The sequence below is a fragment of the Lepidochelys kempii genome, chromosome 1, assembly GCF_965140265.1.
Source record: "Lepidochelys kempii isolate rLepKem1 chromosome 1, rLepKem1.hap2, whole genome shotgun sequence".
Taxonomy (NCBI): Eukaryota; Metazoa; Chordata; order Testudines; family Cheloniidae; genus Lepidochelys; species Lepidochelys kempii.
This window is the reverse complement of record NC_133256.1, coordinates 50,592,572-50,609,899: the sequence shown is the minus strand read 5'-3', so window position 1 is coordinate 50,609,899 and position 17,328 is coordinate 50,592,572. Positions and strand designations below refer to the sequence as shown.

General features: G+C 41.4%; 1 protein-coding gene across 8 annotated transcripts in view; it reads left to right on the top strand.

Annotated features, from left to right (window-relative positions):
• Positions 1-16,806, top strand: part of CCDC169 (coiled-coil domain containing 169) — a 40,308-nt gene extending 23,502 nt beyond the window's left edge. For 5 of the 8 annotated variants that reach the window (XM_073342036.1, XM_073342052.1, XM_073342047.1 and 2 more), the window contains 4 exons: positions 560-658; positions 873-926; positions 8,936-9,012; positions 13,033-16,806. In XM_073342036.1, coding sequence (XP_073198137.1) covers positions 560-658; positions 873-926; positions 8,936-9,012; positions 13,033-13,135 — 333 coding nt within the window. In that variant the 3' untranslated portion in view covers positions 13,136-16,806. The remainder of the gene's footprint in view (positions 1-559; positions 659-872; positions 927-8,935; positions 9,013-13,032) is intronic. The other 3 variants (XM_073342017.1, XM_073342071.1, XM_073342062.1) reach the window with 3 other exon arrangements.
• The last annotated feature ends 522 nt before the right edge of the window (positions 16,807-17,328 follow it).

The window sequence follows — 17,328 nt, the reverse complement described above, 5'->3', positions numbered from 1 at the left end:
AGAGGGGAGCTGCAGGATTCCCCTGCCCCTTCCCCAACAGTGGGGAGCACTGTGGGAATCCCCCTGCCATCGCTGCAGTGGGGAGCTGTGGAGGTCTCTCTAGCCCCCATGGTGGCCGGGGACTGAGGGGCTCCCCCTGCCCCGCCCCCCACGGCAGCCAGGGAGCTGCAGGGGTCCCTCTGCCACCATGGGTGGTGGGGGACTCTGTGGTTCCCATGTCCCCCGCAGCAGTGTGGAGCTGCGGGGTACCTCCACTGCCCATGGTGGCTGAGAGCTTGGGAGCCTGCTGCCTTAGGCAGCTGGGGTACCTTACAGCTCCCTGCCGCTGTGGGATGCAGCGGGACCCTGCAGTTCCCAGCCACCAGGGCTGAAATCACGGAAGTCTTTGGAAGTCAAGGGTTCCATGACTTCTGCCACCTCCACGACAAAACCGTAGCTTTAAGCATAATCTCACAGACCTTGAAGATTGTAACTCAGAATCTAGATTGTGATAACAACCTCTATCATTGTTCAGAACAGGAATATTTGTAACCTATTGATTTTATTTATACAACTGCAGGGTTCCTTAAATCAGCTTCTTAAACAACTAGAAGAGGAAAAGAGAAATCTCCAGAACCAACTGAAGGATTATGAGCTTAGACTGGAACAAGAAGCAAAGGTCTGTTACTTCCATATCCGTCTAACCAGCCCTTTTTAGAAGCTGTTATGCTGTCTGAAATGTCTAAAGCATTGGTGTAGAGAATGTAATGATTCCATGAAACATAAAATGAAAAAGTCCTGGGGTGGTACGTATGTTTGTTCTTTCCCTTTTGATTAATCATGTTAATTGTTTTGTTTGATTGTAACCATTTACCCATTATTTTAAAATGTAGGCTTACCATAAGGCTAATGATGAACGGCGCATGTACCTAGCAGAGATCTCACAGGTAAGTAACAAAAACTTTTCAACCTAATCATCTTTTTCCTCCCAAACTGGTACTTGAAGATCATTACTGTTTAATTTTTTATTTTTCTTTATCTTTTCTCCTTCATACAAATCTGAGTTTTATTCCAGCCAAGGAAAGCCAGGCATAGTTCCTTTCAGAGCCAGGCCTCAGTTAGCTGGAGCGATTGCTAGAAAGTGATGGAAGTCTTTTTGTCGTGTCTTCTCTCTCTCTCTGCCATTGTTTACACTAGACTTCTTGACTTAAAATTTCCTACCCATTATATTGCTGGTGGGAGACAAGGCATGATGGCTAGTGGAGCTTTAACCATTATAAAGTCTAGCCCTCCTCTGAGCAGAATAGGGTGGCACCGAGGTTAAAATGCCAGCAGACAGTCTATACCTGTACATCCACTGTTACTATCATGGGTAGAATTGAGCTGGTGGCAACAATGGTGGAAAGTCTTAAGAATAAAAGTCCAGTGTACCCATCCTGTCGAAGGGCTGACTACACTGCCCCTATACAGCATCTAGTCCCTGCTGGCCCAGATGTAAAGAACTAAGCTCAGGTCTTATATACTCAGATTCCTGTATTGTAGTATGTTGTACAGTTCTTAAGATAGTTCTTGGTCTGACTTCATGCATTATTACATTTAAAAAAAAAAGTTGTCCAGCCAAAGCATTGTTTTTGCTAAATATATGCCATAAGAACAACCATCTTGGGTCAGACCAAAGGTCCATCTAACCCAGTATCCTGCCTTCCAACAGTGGCCAATGCCAGGTGCCCCAGAGGGAATGAACAGAACAGATAATCATCAAGTGATCCATCCCCTATCGCCCATTCCCAGCTTCTGGCAAACAGAGGCTAGGGACACAGTCCCGACAAGGGTGACAATGACAAGGTGACAAGGGTCACCATGTATGGTACAAGAGGTCACCATTACCAGGTGACGTGTCTGGAGACCACATGAAAGTTTCCCTAAATGTGCTGAATACAGGTTTTTCCAACCTTTATTAGAAGACAAGCTCTGCTGAGCCACTTGTTCTTGATAATGTCATATTAACTGGTCATAGTCAACACCAGGGGACCACTGTGCCATCTAATTCTGTTCGGAGTATTGGATTGATTTGTCTAGGGTTGACCATGAACACAGCCACCGAACACTTTTACACACTATGGTCGTTATCTACACTAGGGTGTAGCAGTGCAAAGTCCCAAATGCACAGAGATTGTGACAGCTGGATGTGTTGATCTGTTGATTTAAATAAAAGCATATTAGATCACTGTAAGGTTTTGCATTAGTATGCAAGTTTGAAGTTGGAGTACATATTGCTTTTGGGTATCTAATGGAGATGGAAGTAAGAGCCTTATTACTCCTGGAGGTTTTCTGGACGTGCCTGCAGAAAATACCCCCCCCTCCTGCAGAATTCCTGTGCTTCCCTGCAGAAAACGGCAGGGAAGCTGCGCTGGGGGAGGGAGGCTGGGCAGGCAGGTATGGGGAAGACCATGGGCACAGGTTTTGGGGTGGGGGGGTTCACCTCCCAAATAGAGGCAAGGCATGGGAGGGCACACAGGGTTACATGCAACTTCCCCCCACCCCATTTCTGCAAGCGCAGAGCTGCCCAGTTGAAGGAGCCTGTGTCTCATCTCCGCTGACTCTGCAGCTGAACGCCCTCTCCTGAGTCCTAGTGCCAGTCGGGCTCCCCTTCTGTGTGCTGGGAGCCTTCCTGTTTTCTGTGCAACAGTGAGTGCCCGTGGTGGGGCTGGGAAAGAGGGGGCAGGGGAAATGAGGGAAGGGGGATGAGGGGGTGGAAGGACGAGGTAGTGAGGAAGGAAAGGGGTTGAATAGGGCAGAGGTAGGGTAATATGGGAGTGAGGGGAGGGAGTTGAGGCATGAGGCAGTGGGGGAGGGGGATGAGATGGGGAAGAAAAGGTGATAGGGGAATCGTGGGAGGAAGCGGGAGCCCAACATGCGGCTTCCCCTTGTCAGCAGCTGGAGCTCCCCCGTTAAGCAGGCCCATCGAACCCTCACCCTGATACCTACACCTGGACACCCCCCTCATTCCCCGACAAACCCCCTACACCCAGACTCCCATCCCACTGAGCCCCAACCAGCTGCACCTGGACTCCCACCCCATCAAGCCTCACTCCCCCAGCAACCAGACCCCCACACTGAGCCCCCCACACCCAGAACCCCCCCCTGCTGAGTCCCTGTGCATCCAGATCTCTGACTGAGCGACCCACGCCCAGATTGCTCCACACAGAAACCTCACACCCCACACCTAGATCCCCCCCACATTAAGCCCTTCCACAGATCCTGCTGGGCTGAGCCTGCCCATTCACACTTGGTGCAAAGGGGCAGGGCTCCGGGATGTTTCTGAGGCAGGCCCGGTCCTTGCACTGTGTCAGGGTTGGGTGCAGCTTCACTGCCGAGTTCCTGTACGGAGGGAGGTGAGGGCTTCAGGGTGATCTCCCACCTGAATGCAGCCAGTGGCCTGTTTATGTGTTGACAAATACAATTTGCAGAATTTTTCAGAATTTTAAAATATTGTGCGCATAATTTTTATTTTTTTGGTGCAGAATTCCCTCAGGAGTACCTTATGAAGCACTGGAGCGTGTTGTTGACAGCATTGTAGACAACATGAAGGTGGAAAGGAATGCAGGATATTTTCCCTTAACTTCTTTTTTCCATACTTGTAAGGTTTGGGTGAACAGGGTATGTCCTGTTACACCCATAACTGTCACTAAGCAGTTTTTGTTTGATATTATATTTAATCTGACGATGTTACCAAATCTTCAGTTTTTTGTTTTCTACTGATTTTATGCCTTGGTAGATGTATGCAGTGGTGTAGCTGTGTCAGTCCCAGGATCTCTGAGACAAGGTGGGTGAGGTAATATCTTTTATTGGATCAACTTCTAATGCTGATAAGGGTATTACCTCATCCACCTTGTCTCTTGGTAGATGTAATAAGTTGTAAAATTTGTCATGGGAAGGTTATGACAGCAAGGTAGTGAAAAGTGGAGACATTTGATACCTGAGAAGCGATAGAAGATGGTTTGGTGTACTGGCACCTTATGGGGATAGTTGAAGCACTAAACACAAGGGAAAAAGCGAAATACTGCATCTCTTCACCGCTCCCGCATGCCAAGGATGGAGCTGACTCGACATTTTGAGGGGACAGGAGAAGCTTGAACTCCTAGGTCAAGATTTTAAAACCTGGATGTCTAAATTTAGGCTTCTGGAGCCATATTTAAATACCTCAATGAAAATGTCCTGATTCTGATTTTTGGAAGTACTGAGCACTCACGTTAAAGTTAATGGCCACTTTTACTTTGTTGACGAATGATAGATTTAAGAGCTTAACTTTGGGCAACAGGTTTGGCATACTCACCCTAGACCTGACTCCAGCAATCCTTGATAGAAACCAGTGTTCACACTATTAGAGCTGGTCAGGAATTTTTCGATTCAATCCTCTTTTGGATGAAAAGTGCTGATTCATCAAAATAGAAACTGTTTGCAAAACCAGGTCAGGTTTCACAAATTTCCCAACTCAAACAAAGTAGAGGAAAAATATTTCAAAATTGTTGAAATGTTTAGTTTTAATGTTGTTTTTTTTAAATGAAAAATTCTGATTCTGGTTTGAAATGATTTTTTGTTATTAAATTTAAGTCATTAGACTGAAAAAAGGTTGAAATTGAAACCAAACATTTTGATTGATTCGGGGAGCGGGAAATTGTTTGGTTGGGGTCTTTTTTGGTTTGTGAATATTTTCAAGATTTCTACTCTTCATCTTGATTCAAGATGGGGAATATATTTCAGATTCTTTAAAAATGTTTGTGGGACAGGAAAACAGTTTCCTACCCAACTTTACCCATTATCCCTGCTGTAGTATTCGCTATTGTGTCCAACATTGATGAGATTACTGTGTTGTTGTAGTTGGTTGTTTCTGCTGAAATGAACAGAGCAAAATAGTGAACAGTATTGACCATAGACTTCAGCATTAACTTCCCTTTGAGATGAATTGGCCATTTCACACCTTTGAGTTATTGTTGTCATCTGTCTGCAGGCTCAGGATGACAATACAGTTCACATTCCGAAGAGGTTCACAGTAGTAAGGGCTAGGTCTTATTGTTTTTCTAAAATGAAAGATAGATTTTTATAGCATAGTTGGATTTATTCTGCCACAAATTATGTTGCTGTGGAATTGTCAAGGTTCCTCCCCCACTCTGAACTCTAGGGTACAGATGTGGGGACCTGCATGAAAAACCTCCTAAGCTTATCTTTCCCAGCTTAGGTCAAAACTTCCCCAAGGTACAAAATATTCCACCCTTTGTCCTTGGATTGGCCGCTACCACCACCAAACTAATACTGGTTACTGGGGAAGAGCTGTTTGGACGCGTCTTTCCCCCCAAAATACTTCCCAAAACCTTGCACCCCACTTCCTGGACAAGGTTTGGTAAAAAGCCTCACCAATTTGCCTAGGTGACTACAGACCCAGACCCTTGGATCTTAAGAACAATGAACAATCCTCCCAACACTTGCACCCCCCCTTTCCTGGGAAATGTTGGATAAAAAGCCTCACCAATTTGCATAGGTGACCACAGACCCAAACCCTTGGATCTGAGAACAATGAAAAAGCATTCAGTTTTCTTACAAGAAGACTTCTAATAAAAATAGTAGTAAATAGAAATAAAGAAATCCCCCCTGTAAAATCAGGATGGTAGATACCTTACAGGGTAATTAGAGTCAAAAACATAGAGAACCCCTCTAGGCAAAACCTTAAGTTACAAAAAAGATACACAGACAGAAATAGTTATTCTATTCAGCACAGTTCTTTTCTCAGCCATTTAAAGAAATCATAATCTAACACGTACCTAGCTAGATTACTTACTAAAAGTTCTAAGACTCCATTCCTGGTCTATCCCCGGCCAAGACAGAATACAGACAGACACACAGACCCTTTGTTTCTCTCCCTCCTCCCAGCTTTTGAAAGTATCTTGTCTCCTCATTGGTCATTTTGGTCAGGTGCCAGCGAAGTTACCTTTAACTTCTTAACCCTTTACAGGTGAGAGGAGCTTTCCCCTGGCCAGGAGGGATTTCAAAGGGGTTTACCCTTCCCTTTATATTTATGACAGGAATATACAGGAGCCTATAATACAAATTGGAAGTTACCTTGAAAGCTTTATGTTATAACAACTCTTATTCTGAAAGAGATCTTACTTCTTAAATAATATAAAAGTAGTAGGTTAGCATGATACTCCAGAACTCTGTGCAATGAAGTGATTGTCATTGAATTGCCAGTATAGCGAACTGGAGTGAAAGGTTGTAATTAGCAGTGTTTCCATGTGTTTGCACAGCAGGCAAGTGGTTCACTGTGCGTAGTCATTGCTGCCTTAGGGAATGGAGGAAAATTGCTGAAAACAAATTTGCCGTGTTAGACCAGTAAATGCTGATGAATCTGGGGCTGGAAACATGAGGACACTGTGGGAGGAAGACAGTAGTAAGTTAGGAAATAGTGTTGTTATGTCGGAACATGGCTAATGAGTGTAGATTGTTCTTTTTAGGTTTCAGAGTAGCAGCCGTGGGTAACCAGATGTCCGGATTTTATAGGGAAAGTCCTGATTTTTGGGTCTTTTTCTTATATTGGCTCCTGTTACCTCCACCCCATCCCGATTTTTCACACTTGCTATCTGGTCACTCTAGTTCTTTTGTACTTAAATCATTTAGGCCACTGTTCAGCAATGCACTTAAACACATGACTAACTTTAAGTACATGGTAATTCCATTGCTTCAAGTTCGGCATGTGCTTAAATACTTTGCTGAATTGAGACAGTGGAAATAGATTCTGCCACACGTGCTGTGCTCATTTCTTGAGTAATTCCACTGATGTCAAAATCAGTCATGGGTGGAAAAATCTGGCACATTTTTTTTCAATTCTATTAAACAACCCACTGTCGTAGAATCTGTTTTATGGATTTGGCAGAGGCTGAGGTGAAGCGGGAATTACCAGTCATGGATGACTAAGCAATATTTCCATACGTATTGAGGCAAATGTAGCAGCAGAGAAACCATTGTTCTCTCACAATCTATTCCATAGATATTCTCTCTCAACTATATAGCTGTAGAGGGTTCCATTTTGTTGTTTTTCCTGTCATGTTAGCTTTCTCCTTTGTGCTTCGTAAATCAAATGCAATAGAACCTTTTTTTCTTATTAATAGTTATTTAAAATACCAGCATAGTGACTGCATTTCCTGAGAATATTCTTATCCCTTGTTTGAGATCACCCCTGGAGCCTTCAGTGGGAGTGGAGTGGGGGGGGGGGGGAGGAAAGGCAGCAGTTCAGAATAATAGTTTCTTTTAAATATCTTATTCTTGTTACCTTGTGTTTTTTTTCCAAAGCATATTCATCTTCTAAGTGTGTTTATTTGTTTATGTTGTCCGGTTCCATAAGGTGTTACTCTTTTTTTTTTTTTTAAGTGATACAGTTAAAATAAATGTAAAGGTTTCACAAGATTTAGTATTCATCCAAAAGACATTACTTTTTTTTTTTCATTGTAAAAGACTGGTTCCCAGACCACATGCTATGGAACACTGATGGTCAGTGGAACCTTTCCTTGTGGCTTGCAGAATGCAATATTTTGAGAACCAAGCAGTGGGGAAATGGGATAGGTCTTCAAGAGAACCTTTTTCTTAAAGTGGTACAAAGAATTAGGAAAAAAAATTCAAAAATTATTTCTCATAAGTCAGTGTCTTTAGTAGAACTCCCCGGAAGCAGATGATTTAACTGCACTTTCCAGAAATTAAATCCAGGCAGCTCTTACTCTGTCTTTACACGTATATTCTCTGAAAGTGTCTTTGAATTATAGTAGGCTTTACTAGTACAGTGCTAGTGAGAGTAGTTGTCTAACACAGTACATACATGGAAGCACATTAGAAACCAGTGTATTTGTTATAACCAATCACAGATGTGGTTCCTTGCTGTGCTAGGTTTCTTTTCCCTCTCATGAAGAATGCATTCACATACTTTAAAACATAACATTAAGATTTAAAAATAATCCAAACCATGTGCTTTGTTTAAATGGCATCAAAGAGATCCATGGCTCCGCGCTTTTAGAAGAAGTCATCTATGGCTCCCTAGTGTGGCCAGCTGCCTTGCTTTGCCTTATGCTCCCCTCTATGGGGGCTCTGTGGGTCTGGGAAGTTGGCAGGATTGTGTCAGTTTTCAACAAGCACACCCCAGCCCACCAGCCACAGAAGCACTAAATTACTGCAAAATAAGCCTGAATAATTTTACGTTGCTTCCCCCTCCATTCTATGGAAATCCCTACAAGAGGATGTTTCTGGGGTGACAGTTGGACATGAGCCTGGAGGAGCTCTGTACAAGGGGGCAAGAGAAATGACAATTTAAGTTCTCCCCACATTTTTGCTTTTTATTACCACAGTTTTTTATAACTGCTTCTTGGATATTATATATCCCAGTATTGTAGTAATGCTCTCTAGAGGCAGCAGGGAAGATGTAAATGCTTCACTCTTCTTACTTAATAATTTCATAATTCCAAGAGCACAACAAAATCATCTGATGAAGTGATCTGTAGCTCACGAAAGCTTATGCTCAAATAAATTTGTTCGTCTCTAAGGTGCCACAAGTACTCCTTTTCTTTTAACAAAATCACTAAAACTGTCATTATTCTACTTTTCCCTTACTGGATAATACATAGGGGAATATTGCTTGCAGATTGAAAATACGGAATTCCTGTCCTAATTAGTAATAAATGGATTCAAGTAATATAGTCCCTGATTCAGCAGAGAACTTAAACATGTGATTAGGTCTTGTTGATTTCAGTGGGACATAACCTTAAGCATGTGCTGTGCTTAAGCATGGGCTTAAATTCTTTGCTGAATCAGGGTCATTGTGCTTGTCTTTTCAAAATCAATGTGAGGAGAATTTTTGCTTTCCTAACATATATATACTTGAAGGATAACTTGCTGTATCAAAATTTGACCATTGCAGACATCAGCTACTCTTAAAATTGCTGAGAGGCAGAAAAGAGATGCAGTGCAGATCAAGAGGGAAAACCAGATACTGAGGTAAATCTTTCATATTCCCTCCATTTTCTGACTTAATACATTTATCTAAATACTCTCCCTTGACTATCATAGCCCTCTATGCAAGATAAAGATTGTTGCAGATAATCTTACTGACAAAATATTGATGACTGTTGTCAAGGTTCCTCCCCCACTCTGAACTCTAGGGTACAGATGTGGGGACCTGCATGAAAAACCTCCTAAGCTTATCTTTACCAGCTTAGGTCAAAACTTCCCCAAGGTACAAAATATTCCACCCGTTGTCCTTGGACTGGCCGCTACCACCACCAAACTAATACTGGTTACTGGGGAAGAGCTGTTTGGACGCGTCTTTCCCCCCAAAATACTTCCCAAAACCTTGCACCCCACTTCCTGGACAAGGTTTGGTAAAAAGCCTCACCAATTTGCCTAGGTGACTACAGACCCAGACCCTTGGATCTTAAGAACAATGAACAATCCTCCCAACACTTGCACCCCCCCTTTCCTGGGAAATGTTGGATAAAAAGCCTCACCAATTTGCATAGGTGACCACAGACCCAAACCCTTGGATCTGAGAACAATGAAAAAGCATTCAGTTTCTTACAAGAAGACTTTTAATAAAAATAGAAGTAAATAGAAATGAAGAAATCCCCCCTGTAAAATCAGGATGGTAGATATCTTACAGGGTAATTAGATTCAAAAACATAGAGAACCCCTCTAGGCAAAACCTTAAGTTACAAAAAGATACACAGACAGAAATAGTTATTCTATTCAGCACAATTCTTTTCTCAGCCATTTAAAGAAATCATAATCTAACACATACCTAGCTAGATTACTTACTAAAAGTTCTAAGACTCCATTCCTGGTCTATCCCCGGCAGAAACCAGCATATAGACAGACACACAGACCCTTTGTTTCTCTCCCTCCTCCCAGCTTTTGAAAGTATCTTGTCTCCTCATTGGTCATTTTGGTCAGGTGCCAGCGAGGTTACCTTTAGCTTCTTAACCCTTTACCGGTGAGAGGAGCTTTCCCCTGGCCAGGAAGGATTTCAAAGAGGTTTACCCTTCCCTTTATATTTATGACAACTGTATCACACTTATTACTGATTTTAAATCAGCTTATTACCTAACATAGACTATTACAGAACAATAGTACAGTACTCATACTGTAAGTGGCCTTTGTGGAACCTCACAGAAGATTTTGGCGTCCTTCCATGTAAACCTCAGTCAAAAATAAGCCTTTTTTCTAAGTCCGCTCTTACATTCTCCAGTCCATTAACAGTAATGTAATTAAATGCTCAGCCTGGTTCTTCTCAGTCAATAGAGATTGTATAGCTGTCTAGTAGTGGATGAGAAGGTGAGTAATTTTAGATGACCTCATATTAAGACCTAATTGCTTAATAAATCAAAGCCAGTTTTTAGTTATACAGGTGCAAAAGAGTTTCCCCAAAAATGTTTAAATGTGAAGAGCGCCAAGCTGTTTGGGGGAATTTAGAACATAAAAATGTGTGTTTGGGCTGAGCTCTGATACGCCAAGTTTCAAATTGAAGCTGATTCTTTACTGAAAATGGAAACACTAACAAATCCTTAACTATATCATTGCAATTGAGCCATGATACAAATTGAGAACAGCTGTCCCATCATTGGATTATAAAAGCTAATTGATATGAAAAATAGTTTTTCCACCTGTTTTCTATTTTAACGTCTCACTCAGGACATGAATAAGATATATTCTGCAATGTTAACTATATTCACTGATTCCCACTCTTTGGTCTCATGGTGAGAGTTCAGTAGATTACTGTTATTAGAGTAAGGTTTAATGTCTGCTACTAAGGATTCTTAAGATCAGACAAGCATTGTGTGGCTCTTAAATACTTAATATACAGCCTCTAGGCTGTTTCTGGCTCTGGCTGTGTTTTTATATAGCTCCTGTAAAAGTGGCCAGAGAGGGCAGAGCCAGCATGTTTCTCCCTTACTCCCTATGGAGGGACTAAGGAAGCCAGTAACAGCCAGACATTGAATACCGGCTGAATAGTAGCACTGTTCTGTGGGTTTTAGACCAGTATTTATTTGGGAGTATTATGATAGTTGCTGTCTGTAATTCTTTTTATATTAGACAAAAACTACTTTCCTGTAGTTGTTGTTTTGGAAAGGTACGTGTTGCGACAGATTACCACTGTATCACCTCCTCCTCTCAAAGCTGATAGTTTTGTAACCTTAGTCAGCACTTTACTTTACGCACATGATGGGATTTCTTCACCTTTTGCTTGAAAGGAACTGACAGTTAGAGGCATCAGGGAGCACCTAGGTTGCACTGCATTGGCTTCTGTGGCCAACTGCTTAGAACTTTGAGCCTGGTGAGTTCCCCACCTCAGTCTCACCTGGCAGCTTATACCAAAGAGTGGTGATATGTCACAGTGTGTATCATCAGGAAGTAGCAAGCACAGGTAAGGAACTCCCTCAATGTATGGAGAATTTAACAGAGAGCCATTGTCTTTATTCCTCCATAAATACTACTCTGATGACTTTAAAGACTGGGAGCCTGAATCTGTTCTCGCTCACAGTGATGCAGATTAGAAGTAATTCCATTTAAATTCCAGAGTAAAACTATGCAATAGACTCAGGCCTTGAGAATAACCTCATAATTTCCTCTAGCAGCTTCTCATCTAATTTCAACTGATATTTCAAAGCTTTGTCTTCACTGGGTTTCAAACCAGATTAATAAACAATATCTAAACTTTGTTTAATCATGGTTGCTGGTACATTTTGGCTGGTTGTAGTGAATAGCCCAAACCACGTTACAATTATGATAAATATTTTGTATTCAGTGAACTAACGCAGTCCGTTTTTACTGGCCATCCAAACTGAATTAGAAGTCAGTTTAAATAGAGGTCCTTATCATGGTTCCTGGGTCAGCTCAGATGGGTCTTTAAACACTTGCACAACAGTAGAAAAACATGGGAACTGGAAGTGGGGAGAGGAGCGAGAGTGGTCTACTCAGCTCTGCGACAGCTCCTTTTTGATTACTGAGTAAGATTCAAGACTTTGGCCCTGATCTTCAAAGCTTTAAATGGAAGCAGGCCCCATATACTGCTCATGATATTTAGAACAATGGAACTTGGCAACCTCAAAAATGAAACTAGTGGGCACTGGAGATGGCGCTTTCTTGGCAGCTTGTGCAGAAACCTGCAACTCATTCCCAGAACATATGAAATGATTGCAACTTTCACCACCGAACAATATGCAGAATATTTCTCCAGTCATCAGTGCACACACACATATGTATTGCATAGGTATGCAATTGATATATATTCCCTTCCTCCTTTCACAACTGGGTGAGAGAGAAACTGAAACGTTGTATGTTAGGCTATAGAAAATGCTTAAATACTGCAAGGATAAATAGAGAGATACTTAGCTATTTTGCATAATAGATGCTGCCTGCATCCTCCTGAGAATGGCTTTGTGGATTTACTTAGTCACCTTTCTTCCCTTTGAAATTCTGTTCTGTAGTCCCTATAGATTAAACCTTATAGATCCAAAAGTAAATAACTCCCCTAAGCTTTATAAAGTGTTGTTTATTCCCATGATGTGAATGTAAACTTGTTAGCCAGCTACCAAAGTTTTATATGTAAGGGCATGGCAGTAAGAGCATGGCTCTCCAGAGGATACTGTCTGCAGAGCTCTAATTACAGGTGCAGACAGTAATTTCCGTGTCTTCATAGGGAGCATATAATTGGTGAAAATGTCTCCCCAGCCTGTTGCCTTCCTGTTTATACAAATGTTTAATATTCTCTTCATTTTCCGTTTAAATTTAATCATTTAAATAATATAAAGTTATTCAGGAATGATGAGGATTGGGATTTGTACACAGAATAATTAAATGCTCTGTTAACATCACACCCAGAAAGAAACTGTCTGTTTATTAATTAACTATAATAATCAGTTATTTCAATATAAAAAGCATGCCAATTTCCAGCAGTTCAAGTTTCTGGAGCATCATAGTGTAAGTGACATGTAATGACTAACCTTTCTGACTTTATTTCAGAAGAAGACATAATGTTCCAGAAAATCAAAGGATTCTGGATCCCAAAAAAGGACCAATTAAAAAGACTGCAGGAGTGAAACAACTTCCAAAATTAAAGCATTGACTTAATATTCTTAACAAGAACTTCCAATCACTTTTATTCTTGTTTCTATATATTTAACTAAATGTTTCTGAAGAAAAATGTATGTACCACATTGATTTAGGACACATTCCAATAACAATAACTACTAATGAAGATCTGTGTGCCTCCTGGCAGCTTCAGAGGCTCCCTATTCTGAGGGAAAAGTAGCCCTCTATAATCCTGTGGAATAGCTCACCAAGCAGTTCCTGGGTGCCCTCTTAATGCTAATGAAGTCTAAGCCTTCCCAGCCTGATTGCCATATGTGAAAACTGAATCAAGGAATCATAGGAATCAAGTTGGGTGACTCAGGGAATCACTTAAATGCCTTATGCTAGGCAGGTTCTTCCCCACTTTGACTCCACAACCAGTCATTGAAAAAAATTTAAAGTTTCTGGTTTTAGAGCTCTCAACGAGGGAGAAGAAGAGAGGAGTGATGTGACCTGAAGAGTAATCCCACTACCTATACCAGAAGAAAAGAGTAATACCCCATTAGGAATAGCCACTTAGCACACAAGCTACTGGGGAAACTCCCTTGATTACTAGAGGATGGGAAAACGGATGGTTCTTTCTAGGAAGGCAACCACAATTTTCAGGCCAGAGAACTTCCCCAGAATAATTCCGACAGTAAAACATCCAATCTTGATTTAAAAATTGCTTGTGAGGGAGAGCGGCAAAGAGTCCTGTGGCACCTTATAGACTAACAGACGTATTGGAGCATAAGCTTTCGTGGGTGAATACCCACTTCGTCGGATGCATGCATGGTGAGGGAGAATTCACCATAACTCTTGATAACTTGTTCCAATGGCTAATTACTCTGTGTTAAAAATTTGCCTTATTTTCTGTCTGAGATACTGCCTCCCCATTGGCTTATTGGCTTTCAGCTCACAAACAATCAGGTTCTCGTCAGGTTCCCAGCAGCGGTTCTGGGGACAGGGTGCACCTATGGCATTGGGGAGGCAGAGCTGGGTGGGATAAAAGTGGAGTCTCTTCCCTGCTGGCATGACAGAGAGGCAGCCGGGCCAAACTTGACTGATCAGGTGACCTGGCACATGGGGTCGCAAGACCACTCAAATTTGGCCTGCCCACTCCTTTGTCACACCATCAGGGGAGGGGCTCCACTGTTATGCCACCTACCTCTGGTCAAGGGCCAAGCAGGGGGACCTGGGCCCCCCTTTATTGCACCCCTGGTTTCTTAACTCTCAGGTATCCTTTTTAAAAAAAGCTCGGCCTGCTAGAGTCCAAGCTTGGAGTCAGTCTCTTCCTCCTATGGCTATGCAGCACAGTTCCTCTACCCTTAGGGCTGTGCTATGTTCCATGAACTCGCTGGCTTTGGCAGGGAAGACAGATCAATTCTAGGCCTGGCCTGTAAATGACCGTGCTAAAAGGGATGGCTTCTGCAGAGCCAGTATCCACAGCCGTCAGCAGTTTGCATGGCTTGGAATTCCGCTGCTGTTTTCAGCTGGGTAGGGCCCTTACTGTATAAACCAAAGTTTTAATGTGTTTTGCAAATGTCCCCAAACGAATATTGTTACCTAAAGATTCTTCAAAGTGTACCTATTGTGAATGAAGGGTTCGAGCTTAAAATCCTATGTATATTTCTTGTTTGCTGGTGTATATATTTTAGTATATGAAATCTAAACTTACAAACTGATGTTTCCATCTAAGGCCCCGATCCTGCAAAGACTTCCAGTGTACTTCAGTGGGACTGCTCCCATGTATCATTGCAGATTTGCAGCCTAAGTAGTACCATACTTTTAAATTACTGCCCTGTAAATCACCGCTGAGGGATTATTTGAAGTATTTTGAATTATATCTTCAATCTCAAGCATGCAATTATTGTTGCAGTTTCTTTGCCAACATATTTCAGTAATTGAACTTTGGCAGGCTTTTTTTTTTTTTTTTTTTTTTAACTGCAGAATAGTGAAGAGAATGTTTTGGTATTTAAAAGTCAACCTTCTAGGTTAGATTTAAAAAGCACTCTTCAGAATAAATCTGATTGATGGACTCTTTTCATTTTAAGAGCTTCTGTAGCTCTTCACAGTGTTCATTAAAGCTTTTTGTCTCTTTAAGAGCAGTGCTAATAGCATAGTTTCTTATCAGTGGCAGCATTAAAGTGAGGCTGCAATTAAATTCATACAGAAAGAACATGATGTCATTGCTAAAATGCAAGAAAACAAGAACTGTAATGATATACAGTACATTCATTATGGAAACACCATTTCCTCATCTAGATTGAGATTTATAAGATATTTATACTGTTTCTATGATACAGCTGGTATGGTTCTTTAACAAGCAGACTGGTCTGTCTGACCCTTTTAGCCCCCCAAAACAGTTGAAAGCCTAGCACCGATGATTAGGTTAGCATCATTCTGTTCCAGTTTTTCCATATGGAAAGTTTTCAGATTCTGACTGTTCTGGCAATTGTCCTTGGCGGGGTGGGGGTGGTAACATAATGCTCCCATTAGCATAAAAGGTAAAGAACATCTGCTATAGTGAAGGTGATCCCATTCTTGGATACATTCAACAGCCAGGCATATTCTTTCATCTATATCTGGCGGTTGTAAGCATAGTCAATTGTGATAATTTTAATAGGCTTTAAGGAACTAGAACCCTGCACACTGATACAGGTGGAACAGCTGTTTGTGCTAACTCATCATTCATAGCACAGATTTTTTTCACATGTACCATGTGACTGGTCCTCACTGAGGACATACATTTGAAGTTTTAAAGTTCAATCAGTTTAGTTTTCTGCCTGTTCTGATGATGTGGAGGACTAGCAGAGTAGAACACTCTGTAAACTAGCGAAGGGAGACAGAGGCTAAAAACAGAAACAAAATCTAACATTTTAAATCTAACATAGCTATTTAGCAGTTTTCAAGTATAAAAGGTTGTTACAAGGTGAAGGGAGAAAAATTGTTCTCCTTAACCTCTGAGGATAGGACAAGAAGCAATGGGCTTAAATTGCAGCAAGGGCAGTTTAGGTTGGACATTAGGAAAAACTTCCTAACTGTCAGGGTGGTTAAGCACTGGAATAAATTGCCTAGGGAGGTTGTGGAATCTCGGTCATTGGAGATTTTTAAGAGAAAGTTAGACAAACAACTGTCAGTAATGGTCTAGATAATACTGAGTGCAGGGGAGTGGACTAGATGACTTCTGGTCCCTTCCAGACCAATCAATTCTGTGATTAAGCTGCTTATTTAAGCCTTAAAACATTGGAGTTTTAGCAGGTTCTTTCTTTATCTATAAACTGTGGATTGAGAAATTGATCCATATAAACACACACTTTACTCTCAGCAGAGATGCGTTTTTGAGTTTCCATTTCTTCTCCCAGCCCTTTCGGACCTAAGAGCAATGTGAGGGACTAGAAAAGAAAATATTGTTTCTTTGTAAAAAGAGGGTTCCTTTTATTTCTGGCTGCAAGTGTGTCGGGTTTTTTCTTTTTACTTGAATTTAACTCTTGTACTGTTTTTTTTTTTAACAGCTTTCCTGTGCTATGGTGTTTTGTTTGTTGGTCAGGTGCGGGGGGGTGTTGTTTTGGGTTTTTTAATTTTCTTGGTTTATTTTGTATGATTTATTCTTCCCATACTGTCCAACTCTTCTGTGTGGCTTTCCTTTCTAGTATTTTTCTCTGGATTAAAATGGCTTTGCTCACATTTGCATGAACGAATAATATTTGTACTTGTATTGCATCTTTCATATGAGAATTTCAAGGCATTTAAACATTACGTAATGCTTGCAATATACCCCATACTTCTCTATTATCCTCATTTTACAAATGGAAAACTGAAGCAGTGATTCAGGGCCTGTTTACACTAAGGATAAAACAAAAGTACAGTCTGGTTTACAATACTGTTGTGCCCTGATCCAATTATGTGATTCTATTTTGTGGTGTAAAAAACCTAAGGTAGGTTCCATCACTGTAGAATTTAAGCTTAGAGTTTAGCTAAAGCTTTGGACACCCCAAAGATGCAGATGAGGCCACTGGATTCTGAATCTGATGCTATGATGAGGGAGCAAGTTGAGCTGAGGGTACAGACGAAGTCAGAATCAGAGTCCGAGGCTTGAACATAGTTAAAGTTTTGTCTGCACTACACCGTAGAATTAGGTCCCCAAACATGGTTATTCTAATCCACTGACAGAAGGTAACCCAGGTAGTACCAAGCAATTAGATTTCC